Source organism: Crocodylus siamensis, chromosome 5 (genome assembly GCF_052110815.1).
Source record: "Crocodylus siamensis isolate JL-2025a chromosome 5, ASM5211081v1, whole genome shotgun sequence".
Taxonomy (NCBI): domain Eukaryota; kingdom Metazoa; phylum Chordata; order Crocodylia; family Crocodylidae; genus Crocodylus; species Crocodylus siamensis.
The window spans coordinates 1,125,279-1,144,383 of NC_143399.1; the positions used below are offsets into that span (position 1 = coordinate 1,125,279).

The following is a 19,105-nucleotide window of genomic DNA, read 5'->3' on the forward strand; positions in this document are numbered from 1 at the left end:
TGAGTTGAAAAAGCCATTATTCATCTGTGAAATATTCACTGAATGGTGGTCAGTTGCCTGGGGTCTGTACAATGCATCGAGAGTCTTCATTGGGAGATAGTCTGTAAGTCAACAGAATTCTCATCATTTATTTACTGTTAGTCTCTGTTGAATGGGCAGCTTGGCTACTCTTTATTAAGGATAGGATTTCCCCCCTCCCCCTTCCTTCCCCACAAAAGTGCCGATTGGGAGTGAGGAACCCAAGTCCTATGGAAACTTTCAGTGAGACCTGTGCTTCTCCTTATCCACTTTCCAAGATCACCATTTTTGTGTTATAGTAGCACCTAGAAAATAGAAACAAGAATGAGATCTTAGTGTGCAAGGCACTGTACCTAGGTATACTGAAAATTGTATATGTAGGTGTGCTGTAGTAAAACACTTACACTGTATGTAGCCAGGCAAAGGGTTGGGGAAAGGACATATCACCATGTCTATCTTGTAAGAGTACAACCAAGGCAATAATAGATTAAGTGTTTGACAGAGCTCGCACAAGAAATGTGTCAGAACCAAGAATGACTTCCAGGTCTCCTGAGGGGTTGACTAGTACCTTCCCTATAAAGTTGAAGCTTTTAAGGATGAAAATTTCCTAATTAGAATTACTCTTTCTTTTCTCCAAATCCCACCCACCCATTGCCAATGCAACCACACTCCCTTGTCTAGGTGTTATGAGTACTTTGTTGCTCACTCAGCAAAAGTCTTAATTGCTTAAGAGGCAGGGATTTTTTTGTAGCGTGTATAAGTGATATTAGGGTTCAGTTGGTGTCTGACTATGGGTTGTCTAGTTGGGTTGACCTTTCATGATCTCTTACCATGAACTTGGAGATCTCAGTATCAACAGGTGCTGGAGGACCGTCCGTTGGTCTGAGATACCATAATATCTTGAGCAGAAGATATCTCATGGTATTCTGTCACGGCAGTGAGTGGCATTGCTACTTGCCATTACACAGCATTGCACCCATGAGAGCAGTCCTGCAGCTTTGAAGCCACGTCTTTGGTACTCTGGTGTGTAAATTAGTTGGGGTGGTAGTCTGTTAGCTATGCTTGTGGAAGAAAGAACTGTTATAATATTACTAATAAAAGTCAATCTGTTCATTGTTAGTCCCTTGCTCAGGCGCTTTGTATTTCCATCTCAGCTTTGTCATCTTTTTTCTGGATTCCCCATCCAAAACATCTATTAATTATGGTTCTTTCTTTTGAACTGATTGTTTCAGACAACTGTATTTACTTGTTAACCAGAAACACCTTTTCCCAAAAAATTGGCCCTCTAAAACATTGCTTAAATGGGAAACATACGTTTCTTTGCTGGAATGGAAGCATGGAGGAAAAGAAGCATGGAGAAGTGGTACTATAATGGCTGCTACTTCTCGCTGGGCCAGCAGATAGCAGGGGTAGAGTCCAGTGTCAACCCTCACACAGCCACTGCTGAATTAGCCGTAGCTTTTGGCTGAGCAGCCAAAAGCTGCTGCCAATTTGGCAGTGACTGTGAAAAGTGTAACACCGTAGCTTTTTCCTGTAGCAGCCAGTGAACAGTCCTGATGCTGGAAAAATCCTTTCCCCACCCTCTACAATCTGCCTTCCGAAAGCAGTGTGCATCTCAGTTGAGGGGTGGTAAGGGAGACAATATGGTACTTGTTCACTTTGTCTACTCCTGGAAATGTACAGAATAAATTTTAATTTTTGGCTTTTTCCTGTCAAAGCAGCACAGTGTGCCTGTATTGATGTAGGTCCAGGTTTTGAACTGGTAGCAGCCACATCACAGGGCAGGTTTTGGTATGGAGGAGCAGTAGTAAATTGTGTAGTGCCTTGTATCCAAGTGTCTGTCAGTGACTTACAAACACTCATGAATTCAGCCTTGCAGTCCTTCCATAAGGCAGGTAACTATAAATTATCTGCAATTTATAAGGTGGGGAACTGAGGCACAGAGCGATTACTAGAACGTAGTTTGTCACGCAGCAAGTCTGTGATAACACCGTGTACCTGGCTCAGATCTCCTCCCAGGGTAGGTTTAAACACTTCAACCTTGTTCCTGCTGACAGAAGGGAGCAGTATCCTGAGCTCGTGGTGACAGGCTGAACTATCAGACTGCTGCTCAGAACAGTGGCAGCAGTGTCCGTCTATCCGGAGCGCTAGAGACATACATCCCCTTTTGTCTAAATATGGGCTGGTGGATGGAGACTAGTAGAAATCTGCTTTACAACTTGGTTAAAAGGTTTGAAGCTTGTTTGGTGGTGCAGTAGTTACAAGACCTCTTATTTCTGTCTGCAGTAGAAAAATAGCCTGAACAAGTGGTTCTCTCTTGCTGTTTATCTTTTCTCCTGTTTGAGAGGCAGAAGAATAAAACAGCGTCTGCATAGCTCTGATTCCCTCCAGGTACTTCACCTAGCTAAAAATCCCCCTCAGTAGAAATATTGTGAGTATGTCTCAGAAAAACCTTACCCCACTCACTGGTTTGATGTTCTCATTCCAGCTTAAAAAGATATGTAAAAAATTCTTCCGTCTCTGCTTGTTCTGCTCAGAGCCGTTTTGGGGAAGAGCTGTTAGGAAAATATTTATACGATAAAAGGGTCAGGGTGACACGCTTGACATTTCATACCCTGAAAAGTCGTGACTCTCCTCTTTTTCTTTCCACAGGCCTCCAGAACTAGCATCAAAGTACACAAATTACTCCGAAGGGGTTTGCAAGCCTGGGTATGCGTCAGCGCTCATGACTGCCATCTTCCCAAAGTGAGTGATGTGTCACCAGCATCTGTGTGCAACAGCCCTGCTCTTCCTGAATGGTCTTCCAGTTCCTCCTGGGGGCTGGTGCACAGTGCTTGTCCTACAAATTGTTGCTGCCTTGTTTTGCTATAGTGGGTACAATGCATAGCAAGGGTGACATCCCGGATAGTGAAAAAACCGCCATTAACTGCAGCGGGACAGGAAGAAGATACAGAAGTGTGACAGCTAATTGCTGCAAGTGGTTAGGAAAGCTGCAAGTGTAGACTCGGGGCCAAAGTCTGTGCTGGTGTGTAGGCAGGTACAGATCTGCTGAGTTGCAGCTGTTCACAGGGTGGCAAATAAAGCCGACTGAGGCAGGATGCTTGTGTTTTCCTGGACTTGCACATGAGGGGAGAGCAGCTCTCGCATGTTTGGCTGCTTTGCAGCCGGGTTATGGAAACGCTGTTTAGAGAACCCACGAGATGCTGCAGAGAGCTGACTGGTCTTGCAATACACCTCAGTCAGCTTTTCCAGTGAAAAACGACACTAATCTCCTCAGGATTGATTTTTTCCTTATGAAGAGGCCCCTGGCAGCATTGTCATTGCTTAGTGCCCAGAGGCCCTAACAGATTCGCCTAAAAAAATAATTTGGGAATTCTTTTTATTTGCCTTTTGGGTTTTGAGCTTTTATGGTGTCTGCATCTCAAAAAGGAGATGGAAATATTGGAAGCAATTCAAAGGAAGGCTACAAATATGACCAGCAACTGGAAAAGTAACCCTTGTGCTATGAGGATTAAGGAGTTCAGTTCAGTTTATGAAAGAAATTGATAAGAGGTGACTTGATGGCTCTTTATTTGTACTAAGTCGTGTTGTAGCTGTCATGATTCCAGGAGTATGTGAGAAGGAAGATTTGTAAGGCAAGGTAATCGCTTTTACTGGGCCAACTTCATAGTTGGGAGAAATGCCCTGAAATTGTCCAACTTTCTCCCTACTATAAAATTGATCCAATGAAAGTTATTACCTCACCTTGCACATCTTCCTTTTTGCATATAGGTACTTTACACATGAAACAGACATCTCACTGGGGACATTTTTCAGTCTTCAAGACAAAAAGATAATAAGATCCATTGGGTGGAAGTTGATGTTAGTTTGCTAGAGCAAAGGGTGGACTCATCACGCCTTGGAAACTTCCACATGAGCTTGGGTTTCTTCCTAAAAGACCTGCCCCTTCCCAGCTTTGGGGAACAGTGTACAGGCAAGGTGTACAGAGCGCTGGACTGGATGACCATGGGGTCCCTTTGCCTTTAGCACTGGTGGATTGCTTGGGCCACACTTTCAAACTTTCTTTAGTAACCAGGATGTCTGGAAATGTTTAATTTTTACATGGAAGCCAAGATCCTTGTGTAGTCACAAGAGCCGAGGAGCTTGGCCTTGGAGGAAAGCCATAAACCTGTCTACTATTTAACAGCTACTTTCATAGATTTCATAGACATTTGGGCTGGAAGGGACCTCGGAAGATCATCAAGTCCAGCCCCCTGCCCAAAGGGCAGGAAGTCAGCTGGGGTCATAGGATCCCAGCAAGATTGACATCCAAATGTCTCTTGAAGGTGTTCAGTGTAGGTGCTTGAACCACCTCCGATGGCAGGCTCTTCCAGACCTTGGGGGCTCGGACAGTAAAGAAATTCTTCCTTATGTCCAGCCTGAAATGGTCTCGCAGTAGTTTATGCCCGTTCAACCTCATCATCCCTTGGGGCGCTCTAGAACAGACATTCCCCCAGATCCTGGTGGTCACCCCTGATAAACTTATAGGTGGCCATCAGATCACCCCTGAGCCTGTGCTTTTCCAGGCTAAAGAGTCCCATGGCTCTCAGCCTGTCATCGTAAGCTCTGTTTTCCTGCCCTCTGATCCTGCGCGTGGCTCTCCTCTGGACTCTCTCAAGCTTCTCCACATCCTTTTTGAATTGTGGAGCCCAAAACTGGATGCAGTACTCCAGCTGCGGCCTCACCAAGGCCGAGTACAAGGGGAGAATGACATCCCGGGATTTGCTTGAGAAGCATCTATGAATGCAAGCCAGCGTTTTGGTCACCTTCATTCCCCTCCCCTCCCCACACCTATCTCTCACTCATTGACTGCCTCAGTTTACATTTTCACCGACTGGCTTTCTCGCATGCAGACCAGCCTCTGGCTTCTTTGCGATTCCATCCAGGAAGAGCACGCACCAACTGCAGGTGCTTCCTCAGCCTGACAAAGGGTGCTTGTACCCGAAAGCTTGCAAAGAAGAATTTTTCCAACTATTTGAGTTGGTCTAATAAAAGAGATCAGATTTACCCAAAGAATGTTGTCTCCATAAATATCGCAGGGCTCTTGATATAATTCTGAGCATTAGCAGCGCTGCATTTGCAGCTCTCCTGTGGCAATCAGGGATGGCCTCTTGTGTCTTATTGTTCAGTAGTGGGTCATGCCAGAATGAGGTTATTGCCGCAAGATTATAATTTCTTCGTTCAACCTTAACTTACTCCTGCTGCCTGCTATATCTTCCTTGGAAAACCGACATGCAAGTGTTTCTAGCAATGATATCTGCATCATGTGAGGAGGCATTCATACACTTAGTGTAGAAGAAAAGACCAAACCCCTTGTAGAAAGGGAAGGAGCCAGATTGGGTTAGAAAGGTTAAAATCTGAATAAAAGAATTACCTCCTATTTTGCTGAAGTCAGAGGCTTTGTCTTCTATTTCAATCTGATCCCCACATCGTTAAAATGTGCAAGTTGAATAGACTCGTTATAACAACAATTCCCTTTCTCCACATTTTCTATTAAGGAAGCTGTCTGGTATGAACTTCACCTTTAGTGTAAACAGCCAAACAAAAGGCAGACATCCATCTCTGCCATGCGGGAAAACACAGCCTTTCCCGTAGGTACGTGGCTACCACAGCTCTTCCTCTGCTTACATGAGATTAGGTGTAGAGAAGGATTACTCCCATAGTATTTGCATATCAAAAGAATATCCATAACACCTGTAAAGGATCAGGCTGCTGAGACTTGAAATAGTTGGCAGTGGGAGGGATAAGCTGGGGCAGGACATGAAGTGTAATAATTCCTCTGAACATTTGTGGTAGCGCTTTGAGGTATATACCTGTTTCTGTTGAATAGGGTGCACCATAGGGGTGACCAAAATAAGGTCCACAGGCCATATGTGGCCCCCAGGCCATTCTGTCTGGCCTATGGGGGCCCCTAAAAATTTAGAAAATTAATATTTATCTGCCCCTGGCTGCCTGTCATGTGGGCCTCGATGGCTTGCCAAAACTCAGTAAGTGGCCCTCCACCCAAAATAATTGCCCACCCCAGTATACCATCATCTTAAATTCTTGGGAAATGGTAGGATGGCGCATGATACAGCTCATGCTCCACCCCTGGAACACACAACATGGTCTGAGAATCCCGTGTTCATAGTAAGAATTTCACTGGCTGCAGGTCCTCCAAGAGCTACCTGCTGGAAGGGTTCTGGCAGCTTTGCATGAACTCCCTGCTGGGGGCAACTTTTGAGAATCACCGTACTAACTACATTTCCTCATCCAAGTGCTAGATGATCTTCTTTTAACTGCTGCCTTTGCACCAGTTCATGACTAGGAACTTCCAGACGATCACAATCCCATTCCTGTTGTCACTAGGATTTCTTTTATCATGGAAAAAAACTGCTGTACTTCAGCTTCCACACAGTTCTTGAAAGAATGGCACCTTTATCCAGTGGCCAGGAGGCCAAGACAACTGGAGATCTCATTCCACTGCAGCTTTCTCCACCTTTGCAGTCATTGAGACTCTGACATCTTTTTCCACCTGCTCCATCATTGAGGACTTTTGCTCCTATGGCTGGGTGCTGGGCAGGTTTAATATAATGGCAACCTGTATTTGCCCTGTCACAGCACAGCACTGTCAAAGATGTATGTGGCTTTTCAGGATGGAAAGTATTGCCATCTGCTGTCCCCGCCACATCCTAGTGTTGTCGCAGGTGCTTGGTTCACAACTGCTTATTCATCAGAGTTACCCTGGCTTATTTTGTACCTAACCTTCCCCAAAGTTCATTCCACTATCTGCTACTTGTGGACACACTGTGTAGCAGTATAGCTCTGCTGCCATAAACCTCTCTACTTGTCTTTTTTGACCATACTCTGTCAGTTGAGAAGTGCTGTAGAGGATGCTTCCCAAAATTCATCAGCATTCTTTGCCTGCTCTGTGACTGTATGTGAGCGGTGGTTCTCAGTAATGGTTTTATCACAGATCCCTTTGAGGTTAAGATGGGGATTAAGCAAGCCTGCATCATCACTCTAACACTCTTCTTGATATTCCTTACTGCCATGCTTCATAGAATTGTAGAAAATGAGGGTTGGAAGGGACCTCAAGGAGGCCACATCTAGTTCAACCCGTGCTCAAAGCAGGACCACCCCCAACAATACCTGACCACCAACAAGCTTCCAGTTGGAGTGGAGCTAAACTACCAAATGGATCATAAGCTGTTTCATCTCAGCTGACTCTGAGCCCAAGTCAAGACTACCCTGGCCTTGGTCATTGAGCTTCAGTACACTGATGATGCTGTAGTGTGTGCTTACTCAGAAGCAGACCTTCAGGCAATTGTCAGTGTCTTTACCGACACATACATGAAAATGGAACTGACACTTAACATTCAGAAGATGAGGTCCTCTATCAGCAAGTTCCTTATGAACACTCCCCAGGTCCGGTAATTCAGATTCACTGTGAGACTCTGAAGAAAGTTGAGTATTTCCTGTACTTCAGAAGCTCTCTCTCGCAGAAGGCTGACATGGATGAAGAAATCCAACATCACCTTAGAACAATGATCCAGGGGAATGGCAAGGGTTAATTGGTTTCTAAAAGTCTGTTTGTGACCAAGTTTCCTCAAGGCAGACATGGTGCCTGAGGCCAAGGAATAAGCGGGCATAAACAGACTGGGAAATATGAACAGTGTAGCCATAAGGTAGGCTTATCACATTGGTGCCGGGTCACAATGCCCAACTACCGAGCCTTTGGGATTTCTGGTTTTGGTGGATGGCCAAATTAGTAGACCAGGGCGTGCCCAAATTAAGATACCAGTAAATGACCAAATGAAGATGTGTGCATGTGATGGGTTTGGGAAACAAAGGAATAAGCTGACAGAACAGAATGTGGACAATATGATGACCACAGAGAAACCAGTCAGTGGCACCAGGAGATGAAAAGTCATCAGAGGAGGAAAAGGATACAAAAGGAGGGGTTTTAGAGCACCAAAGGGTCCCCAAGGGGGGATCCTCAGGCCACCATGGACAAGGCACACTACCAGCCTGTCTCATGCAACCCATGGGGGGGCAGTGGGCTTTGGCCCTCAACCACCAGGCTGCTGACATTAGACATTCAAGAAAGAACCAAAGGTGAAGCTCTCATACTGGCCAGACGTACCTTCCCTCTGTGACAGCCCTTGGATGGGTAGATATAGATTGGGGGGGCTATTTTGTTTGCCTTGCCTGCATTATTCTTATCTGCTGTCACTGTATATCAATATAATTTGCCTGTTATCAAACGAAAGAAGTAGTTGGTCTGAGGGTTTGGGTCCACCAAAGTAACTGGGTCATAAATCCAGTGCCAACAATTGGCAACTCTGCTGGGACCGGGGATGGTGACTCTGTGACTAGGACCAGGTACAGTGCCAACACCATCAGTGTTGCCTGCAGAAGATTCTTTGAATACAGTGGGAAGGCAGACGCATCAGCATTAGTATCCTCTCACAAGCAAATACTGCGAGCATTGAGGCAATGATCATCCCATATCGCCGGGCATGGCACGTTGTCTGGATGTCTGACTCCAGACTCTCAAAGTTTTTTTCTCACAGTTCAGTCAAGACGTAGGCTCAAGATGAGGGCAGAGAAAGCTCTTCAAGGATGTCCTCAAGGCCAATGTGAAAAAATGCTATATCAACATCAACTTGTGGGGGACTATCACCCAGGGCTGCCCCAAATGGAGGAAGATCCGCTGCAAGGATCTCAGTACTTTGAAACCTTACAGTGATAACAGGAGACAGAAAAGCAGGAACAGCATGTCACAGAACCCAGAATCAAGAACCCAGAGCTACCCACCATGGAAAAATGTGCCCAAGTTGGAAGAGAACCCATTGATCCTGGATTGGCTTTGTCAGCCATTTTCAGACCCACAGGTATGACAGTCATGAAAGGCGATTATCCTCAATTGCAAGGGATTGCCAGTGGGCATTAACTAATCTAAGACCTGTCTGGGTCCATTGGTTTTGAGTGCTAAATTCAAGATTACCACCCAAATTTTGAATGCTTTCAGACATTCTCACCAAGTATGGGGAGGACATTCTCTCACACCCATGAATCATTGGAAAGCATTTTATAGTGATTTACTTTGATAAAGATGTCCATAGAAAATGGTATCAGGTGTTTTCCAAATTCAGATTTGCTGCTTAAAGAAGGTTCCTGTTTCTATAAGTGATTTTATTATATTTATCTTTTTGTCATTATTATCTTGCATATCAATTTTTGAGTTCTATGTAAATATTGGAAATTATTCTGATCTTCGAACCCTAATATTTTATTACAGTTTCCAGTCTGGTAAGAGGTCTGTGGAAACCCTTTCAGCCTTTATTTTAAGGCCATGCTGTCTTAATTACCAATAGTATAGTAGGGAGCTGGGATAGTTTAAAGGACTTAAAATAGCTACATATAAAACATTTTTATTCTTAAATAACTGACCCATAACTTTGAATTGTGCCTTCTCCCAGATGGAAAATGTTATATACTGGTTCTCCGGGGAAAAATCCAGATTATTTCTAATTAGGGCAATAGAAGATGGTGTACAACTATTTAAACAGGCATTGATTTAAAAAAAAAACTAGACTGGACCATCCTGATCAACCTTGTCCAAACTTTTTCAGAGCATAGGATGTGGCCTTTCTCCTAGTCCTGCCCTTATAGGTCATGGCCTGATTGTCTTGACATAAAGATCTCCACTGAAGAAGAATCTGCTGAATCTCTTGTAAACTAGTCCAGTGATTAACCTTCATCACTGTTTAAAAACATGCATTTCACATCCACTTTGAATTCTTTTAGCTGCAGCTTTCAGTAACTGTATTTTATGTCTCTGCTTATTCCACCACAGAGCCCTGATTAGTATACATCAGCTCCCTGGGTAGTACTTATAAACCAGAATTAAGTTGCCTTTGAAGGTCTTTTCAGTAGCTAAATACATGAGTGCTCTCCTTACAAAATATCTTTCCCAGGCATGTTATAGCCCTTTCATGAACCCTTTCCAAGTTTTTTGCTGTCCATGTTAAATGTGAAAACAGTGCAGTTTTCCCTTAGGTGTTTCACTAATGTCATACACAGAGGTGATAACACCTCTCTTTTCCAACTAGATATTGCTGTTACTGTGCATTCAAGAGTCAAAATAATAACTTATTTCATAGATTTCATAGACATTAGGGCTGGAAGGGACCTCAGGAGATCGAGTCCAGCCCCCTGCCCAAAGGGCAGGAAGTCAGCTGGGGTCATAGGATCCCAGCAAGATAAGCATCCAATTTACTCTTGAAGGTGTTCAATGTAGGTGCTTGAACCACCTCCGCTGGCAGCTGCTCCAGACCTTGGGGGCTCGGACAGTAAAGAAATTCTTCTTATGTCCAGCCTGAAACTGTCTTGCAGGAGTTTGTGACTGTTCGACCTCGTCATCCCTTGGGGCGCTCTGGTGAACAGACGTTCCCCCAGATCCTGGTGGTCACCCCTGATAAACTTATAGGTGGCCATCAGATCACCCGAGCCTGTGCTTTTCCAGGCTAAAGAGTCCCATGTCTCTAAGCCTATCATCGTAAGATCTGTTTTCCTGACCTCTGATCATGCACGTGGCTCTCCTCTGGACTCTCTCCAGCTTCTCCACATCCTTTTTGAATTGTGGAGCCCAAAACTGGACGCAGTACTCCAGCTGCGGCCTCACCAAGGCCGAGTACAAGGGGAGAACGACGTCCCGGGATTTGCTCGAGAAGCATCTATGGATGCACGCCAGCATTTTGGTCGCTTTACTAGCCGCAGCATCGCATTGCAGGCTCATGTTCATCTTGTGGTCAATGATGACCCCCAAGTCTATTTCTTCTGTAGTGCTATCCAACGTAGCACTGCCGAGCCTATAAGGGTGCTGCAGGTTTTTCCTCCCAAGGTGGAGAACCTTGCATTTATCGGTGTTAAACGCCATGAGGTTCTCGTCTGCCCATTTGCTGAGCTTGTCCAGGTCAGCCTGGATCACCCGCCTATCTTCTGGCGTGGATGCTTTGCCCCAAAGTTTGGTGACATCGGCGAACTTGGCCAGTCCACTCCTGACTCCAATGTCCACATCATTACTGAAGATGTTGAACAGGATGGGTCCCAGGACAGAGCCTTGAGGGACCCCACTGGTCACAGGGCACCATGATGAGTGACTGCCATCAATCACAACCCTCTGGGTCCGACCACGAAGCCAATTTCCCAGCCAGCGGATCGTGGTGGAGCCAAGGCCACAACTGGGTAGTTTGGCCAAGAGGTGATCATGGGACACCAGATCAAAAGCTTTTCTGAAGTCAAGATATATGACATCAATCTCTTCTCCCTTGTCCAGGTGATAGGTCACCTGGTCATAGAAGGAAATGAGATTGGTCAAACAAGACCTACCCGCAACAAACCCATGCTGGCTATCTCTTAGGATGTTAGCCTGGGCCAGTCCCTCAAGGATGGCCTCCTTAATAAACTCTTCTAAGATCTTCCCCAGGATAGAAGTCAGGCTAATGGGCCTGTAGTTAGCCGGATCCACTCTCCTCCCTTTCTTGAAGATTGGCACCACATTGGCCTTCTTCCAGTCTTCGGGCACTACACCAGAGCGCCAGGAGCTCTCGAAGACCCGTGCCAGGGGCTGGGCTATGACGCTCGCCAGCTCTTTGAGTGCCCTGGGGTGCAGGTTGTCAGGGCCGGCTGACTTGAAGGTATCCAGCTTCTCAAGGTGTTCCTTCACGAGGTCAGCATTGATGGAGGGCAGGGGATCCCCCTCACCCAGATTTCCCTGTCCCATAGCAGGCATGGGCATCCCGTGTGACTGATGAAAGACTGACGCAAAGTACCTGTTTAATAGGTTGGCTTTTTCCTGGGCGTCAGTTGTCAGTTGCCCCATCTGGTTTAGCAGGGGTCCAACATTGCCCTTGCTTTTCCTCCGGCTCCCCACATATCTGAAAAAGGACTTTTTGTTGTCCTTGATGCTTGAAGCTAGTTGGAGTTCAGTTGCAGCCTTGGCTTTCCTGGTTTGCTCCCTGCAGGACCGGACCAGTGCGGAGTAATCCTCCTTGGAGGTGAATCCCGTCCTCCATTCTTTGTAGGCTTTTCTTTTTAGCCGCAGGAGGTCCGCTAGGTCCTTGGAGAGCCAGGGGGGCTGCTGTGCCTTCTTGCTGCCTTTCCTCCATGTTGGAATAGATTTCGCTTGTGCACTGAGGATCGCTTCCTTGAGAAGCAACCACTCTTCTTGAACTCCCATCTCCCTGGGGTCATGGTCCCTGAGGGCCTGACCGACTAGCCTCTTGAGCTTATCAAAGTCGGCTTTTCTGAAGTCAAGGACTTCTGTGTTGCTGACTGACTTGCCAGCTTTACAGCGGATGGTGAAGGTGATCAGCTCGTGGTCGCTGTCACCCAACTTCCCATCAATCACTAGGTCGCCGATTAGGTCGTCCCCCGTAGCCAGTACCAGGTCAAGCAGCGCTTTGCCTCTCGTTGGCCCATAGACTTCTTGAGTCAGGTAGAGGTCATCCACGCACAAGAGAAAGCTTTGCGACCGCTCGGATTTAGCTGAGTGATCTTCCCACGAGATGTCCGGGTAATTGAAGTCACCCATTATTTATGATTATACTGGGAGTTCATAATAAGTTGAGTCTACCGTAGCCCCTAAGTCTTATTTAGAGCTCCGGTTTTGCAAAATGCAGTTTCCCATCCTATATTTATTACTTACATTTTTCTTAGATAGTTGACCTGGTATTGGGCTGTATTAAAATGTGTGTGTTTATTGTTCCCAGCTTACTAAGTGGTCTCTGTGCCTCTGGGGATCTGTGCTCATTGGTATTTACCTCTTCATCAGTCTCTGCATCATGTGTCAGTTTTATCAGAATGGCTTTTTATTTTCTTCCAGAGCATTATTAAAAATATTGAATAGCTTGGGTAGGGAATCAGCCCATTAGGAACATTTTCATTCATTGCTAATTCTTTCTTTTAGATAGGTAGATAGATAGATGAGTGGGTAGATAGATGGGTGGGTGGGTGGATGATGATAATAATATAGATATATAAAAGACTTAATGGTTAGCCAGTTTTTAATCTGTCAAATATGTATTAGATTGATTTTGTATAATGTTAAATTCTGAACAGAGCAGCAAGCAGTATCAAGCCAGATGTCTAAAAGGAAGTCATCTTGTGCTTGAAAGGTCTCCCAGTACTGTGAGCTGGAATCCTAAATCTGAATAAATGGGTTTATGTGCTCCTTTTGCAGAGGTTGGGCATAATTTTCAGCCAGTGGTTTCCTGATATTGTTCATGCAAACACCAAGCCATTGAATTTTGTCTTCAACTGTAGATATGATCCCACAGGATTTAACCCTTATTAACCTTTTAGCCAGCAATACAATAGTCACTAGACCAATAGATTATATGTGGAATGGATGATTTGAGGAGCTATACACTGTTAAGTCTTACTTTGACTCTGGGAACACAGTAAAACTATTAACTCCCCAAAATTCCCTCTATCAACAGAGAATTAAAGGCTAAAAACATAATGGCCGTGAGCATGGTTTCATGGAAGATGGGTCTTGTCAAACAAACGTGTTGTCTTTTTTTTACAAAAATATTGGTCTGGTCAATGAAGGTAACTCTGACACATGCTGTGTTGGATCTCTCTGCGGCATTACATTAAATACTATGTGACATTTAACTAATAACCTTGCTTTCTAGGGAATGCACGGGGCACATATTAGATGGACTGAACACTGACTCACACATATCTCAAAATATATTTGTTCACGGTGCAACATTAATGAATGGAGATGATTTTGCTGTTTCCAGGGATTGGTTCTTGGTCCAACAACATCTAATATTTTACCAACAATCTAGATGATGGTGATCTTTGGTAAAGTTTGAAGATGACAAAGATTGGAGGGGTAGGACATGAATGAGGAAGACAGATCTCTCATACACAGCAATCTGGATTGCCTGGCCAAATGGTCACAAACCAGCAAAGTAGGCTTATTACAGTCAAATGCATAGTAAGCCATGTGGGAGCAGAAAACGTCAGCCGTGTCTACAGGGTGGGAGACTCAGAAAGCAGCAACATAAAAAAGACTTCAGCATGAGATCTCTGCACAATGCTGTAGCTAAAAGGGTTAATGCAATCCTGGGATTGTGACATGGTGAATGTCGAAGAAGAAGCAGGCAAGTGCTTCTGTACATGCAGCTGGTAAATCAGCTGCTGGAGCCTGTGTCCAGTTCTGGTGTCCGCACTTCCTGAAGGGTGTGGAAATACTGGAAAGGTTCAACGGAGGGTCACAGAAAAGATCGTGAAGGCTGGAAAATGAACCTGACCATTGAGGTGTAGTGTAGTGAAGAAAAGAGTGAGACTTTGGTAAAGGTATTTACATGAGGAAAGGTAAAGGTAGAGGACACTTGGTCTTGGTAGAGGACACTTCAGTCTTCTAGAAGAAAGCACAATTAGATCTGATGGCTGGAAGTTAAGTGAGACAAATTTCATAGATTTCATAGACATTAGGGGCTGGAAGGGACCTCGCAAGATCATTGAGTCCACCCTCCTGCCATAGGCAGGAAGTCTGCTGGGGTCAAATGATCCCAGCACGATGCGTATCCAAATGCCTTTTGAATGAGTCCAGAGTAGGTGCTTGCACCACCTCCGGGGGAAGTCTGTTCCAGACCCTGGATACTCAGACTGTAAATAAGTTTTTTCTTATATCCAGTCTAAATCGGCCTTCCACAAGTTTGTGGCCATTAGACCTTGTTATCCCTTGGGGAGCCTTGGTGAACAGCAGTTCTCCCAGATCCTGATGCATCCCCCTTATGTACTTATAGGCAACCACCAAGTCCCCCCTGAGCCTTCGCTTTTCCAGACTGAAGAGTCCCAAGTCCCTCAGCCTCTCCCCCATAAGACTTGCTCTCTTGCCCTTTGATCATATGGGGGGCTCTCCTTTGGACTCTCTCAAGCTCAGGGGTCAGCAGGGCAGGCCTTATGAGGAGAGGCTACGGGACCTGAACCTGTTTAGCCTCCACAAGAGAAGGTTAAGGGGGGACCTTGTGGCCTGCTACAAACTGGTCAGGGGGGATCAGCAGGTATTGGGGGAGTCCCTGTTCCTCCGTGCACTGCCAGGAGTGACCAGGAATAACGGTCACAAGCTGGCAGAGGGTAGGTTTAGATTAGATATTAGGAGGCGCTACTTCACAGTCAGGACGGCTAGGGCCTGGAACCGGCTTCCAGGGGAAGTGGTGCAGGCTCCTAGCCTGGGGATTTTTAAAAGGAAGTTAGATGAGCACCTTGCCGGGGTCATCTGACCCCGGTGCTCTTTCCTGCCAAGGCAGGGGGTCGGACTAGATGATCTACCTAGGTCCCTTCCAACTCTAGCTACTATGAAACTATGAAACTATAAGCTTATCCACATCCCTCCTGAACTGGGGAGCCCAAAACTGGAGGCAGTAGTCCAGCTGTGGGGTCACTAAGGCTGAGCAGAGTGGGAGGATGACGTCCCTGGTTTTGCTTGAGATGTGTTGGTGGATGCATGCCAGAGTTTGGTTTGCTCTGCCAGCTACGGAATTGCATTGGTGGCTCATATTCATCTTGGGTCACTCAGGACCCCCAAGACTCTTTCGGTCATGGTGCTAGTGAGGTAGCAGTGCTGAACCTGTAAGTATGATGCTGGTTCTTCCTCCCAAGATGGAGCACCGTGCACTTCTCTGCATCAAATGCCATCAGGCCTTGGGAGCCTGTCTGGGTCGGCCTGTATTCCCATCCTGTCCTCCAGTGTGACCGCCTTCCCCCATAGTTTAGTGTCTTCAAAAATTTTTGCCAGTCCACATCTGACACCCAAATCCAGATCATTTATGAAGATGTTGAAGAGTACCAGCCTGAGCATTGAGCCCTGAGGGATGATACTGGTCACCTTGCGCCAAGTTGATTTGCTCCCAGCAACTAATACTTTTTGGGTCTGACCCCAGAGCCAGTTCCCCAGCCATGGGACCATGAGATAGTTGAGGCCATAGTTCTCCAGCTTAACCATGAGGACATCATGGGAGACCAAGTCAAAAGCTTTCTTGAAATCCACATATATGACATCAACCTCATCTCCCTTGTCCAGGCAATGCATCCACTGGTCATAGAAGGAGATGAGGTCAGTCAATAAAATGTTGAAAGAAGAGGCTGTTTTCTAGTGGCCAAGGTAACAAGCATTGGGACAGGTTTCTGATGAAGGTGGTGACCTCGCCATCTCTTGGAGTCCTTAAGTCAGGATTGGATGTCCCTCTAAAGGATGAGCTCCAGTCCAACATCTGGGAGAAGTGCGGTGTCCTGTGTGCTGGGGTCAGGCTGGATGATGCCTGCCGAAGGAGCTCTGATATGATGTTGCAGTAATCCTGTCCCTTCCTTTCTGGGGCTAGGATGGCTCTGTCTTGCATGTACCTTGACAGGGAATAACAGGTAAAAATGAAAAGTTCAAATGCATGGCTACTGCTGAAAGTATGAAGGAAATTAAAAGTAAAGCACTGTGGGGAAAAGCAGCTTTTTAAATGACATTGCTGGGTCCTTGCTCAGTGAATGAAGCTATTTTTGCTGTGTTGGGGTGAGCTAAAAGTTCTGGTGCTGAGTTCATGCTTTGAGCTTTTTGTGGGAAAAGCAGACTTGTTGCAAGTGTGTGACCTGGGGGCCTCCTACGAGCCTGGTCTCTCTGTGGCGAGGAAGCTTGTCTGTATCTGGCTTCCCCTCTTTCTTTCTGTCTGCCCTATTCTTGGCCAGAATAGCGTGGAGACTTCTGCCTACAAACCACAACCTGCTATTTGCATGCCAGTGCGGCAGGGTTCAGTTTCCTACAGCTTTCCAACCACAGCACATGTGTGCTGACAGCTCGGGCAAAAATCTGAGGTGAGGGGTTCAGTTAGGGAGGGGATGTCTGTAAGCTACAATTCAAGCTCATCTGTAGAATGCACAGGGAAAATGGCACTTGCAGATATTTATGACTGGCTGATGAAATCCCTTTGTGTTGAACAAAGAAAAAAGGGTTCTCTTGACCTGTCTTTTGACCTAGCGTGAAGCAAATTTTGACCAAGGCTGAGAATTTCAAAGGCAAGGGTGAGGGCAGGGGGGAGTTCAGTACAGAGTACAGGACCGCACGGGAGCACAGCAATGAATTGACTTTCGTATCAGTAGGAGAAGATGTGTACAACCACAGCCTCTGTGCTAAGAGCCATACAACAGATTGAAACAAACCCTTATTTTCATGAATCACAGACTGTTTTTCTGGGGCCAGTGGAGAAAGAAGTAGCAGTAGCTTGGCCAATTATTTTGGCACAAACTTTTGATCGATTCAGAGACTGTTGTTTTCTCTTTTTTAACTCTTTCTATGCTAATTCCTTCCATCCTTAAAACCACACGTTGTTCCTTACCCTTAGGAAAAGAGCTCCTGTGAACCCTACTGAACTCAAATTTTCATGTTTAGTTCTCTTTTGCAAGAAGTTGCAGAATAATATTTAGCTCTCAGAAAAGTGGAGGACTAGTATCACAGGTTAAAGCCCTGTGCAGAGGGGTCAGCAGTGTACACGCTTCCTCCCAGCCCAGTTCTGCCTGTCATCCTCAATGCTGGTATCATCCTTGCTGCTCTAGTCTTGGTCTCCAACATGTTCTCCACCTCCACGGATTTATGCCAGTCCTGTTCTTCCAGCCCTGGGCTGCTGCTTCCTGGTTTTGAAGGTGCTTCTCAATCCTAATCTACAGTACCTCTAAGGAAAGGCAGCTGGGTCTTGATAAACAATGCATGACACTTTTCTAATGTAGATGAGCGAGAGTGTTGGGTCTCATAAGAACCTTACACTCTTTTCCCCTAGGGCTTTGAGGTAAGATTTGAATTTAGGAATAACAGAGCGGAAAGTTGAAGCAGCAACTGACTGTCACCAAATTCCAGTCTGCCGTGAGATTTCCATCTTTCCAAGTGTGTCCTTCCAGGTGAAGTGCACGTGCATTGTAAACTACACGAGGGATGGTAATGTCCCAAGCTACTTGTGCTTCTAGGTGCTTTCATGATTCCGCTGTGAAAACAGAAGATAAAGATTTCAAATCCCCAGTGGAATACAGGATTACAGAGTTCCTTTTAAATATTAAAAAAACAGATTTTAAAAGAGAATCAAATTCTTTCTTTCTCTCTCTCTCTCTCTCTCTCTCTTTCCTGCTGGTATTCCTCCTTTACATGTTCTTTGTAAAAACAAAATCAGATCCACTTCTGCTTCACTCCAGCAGCCTCCCTCTTTGAGCACAAGAGCTAAAGTGGCTGCTGCTAAAATCCTGTTCAGTGCAAAGGTTTCAGTTGCCCTTATATAGCCATTCAGTAGATCTAAGCAGAATTCATGGTGGGCGTCAGCCCCTGCTGTGGTCTTAAGATATTTATTTCAATATGGCTGTTAGTTTATTATCTTTACTGCAGACCTATGAACTCAGAATAGTCCTTTACACTAAGAAGAAGTGTTTCCACCGTGGGTATCTCTAGAGCTGCTAGCGGGAGGGACGCCTCTGCCCTTCCTCGCTCTCCCTGCTGCCACACCTGTTCCTGTGTAGGGCTTGGAGTGAGCGGTGGGATCTTGTGCCTCCTCAGGCCTCTGCAAGTCAGCTCTGCTGGAAGGTTAGAACTGTGAAGGCCAGAACAAAATCCCAGCATTCATGCACCAAAGCCTTGTTTCAAGAAAGAGGTGGACATTTGACTGTTGTGGGGCTGTTTTGTTTTGTTTTCTTCTTTAAAGTACTTGAGTTTTATTCTTACGTTTTGCAAAAATGTGGAAGCAAACCCACCAAATACCCCAGCCCCAACCCTGCTGCCCACCCAGAACAACAAGCAAAGTCTTTTATAAAGCAGACGGGCTGAAGCGGGGGTTTCAGGTCCAAGGGACTGTTGTTCACTGTGTCATTCAGGCTGACCTAGCTGGCAGGGCAGGAACTGCCGCATGTTAGTGGGCAGAGAAAGAGAGAGAGCAAGTGTCTGATGAGTGTGCAGTTTATGGTGCTTTTGTTTGGTGTGCACAGATCCTCCCATGCCCACGTCACAAGTGCTGAACAACAG

General features: G+C 45.7%; 1 protein-coding gene across 8 annotated transcripts in view; it reads left to right on the forward strand.

The window, feature by feature from the left end:
* The window catches only part of ST3GAL3 (ST3 beta-galactoside alpha-2,3-sialyltransferase 3), a 278,014-nt gene that overhangs the window by 142,957 nt on the left and 115,952 nt on the right, over positions 1–19,105 (forward strand). For all 8 annotated transcript variants that reach the window (XM_090046552.1, XM_090046548.1, XM_090046553.1 and 5 more), the window contains one exon: positions 2,671–2,763. In XM_090046552.1, the coding sequence (XP_089902678.1) occupies positions 2,671–2,763 (93 nt within the window). The remainder of the gene's footprint in view (positions 1–2,670; positions 2,764–19,105) is intronic.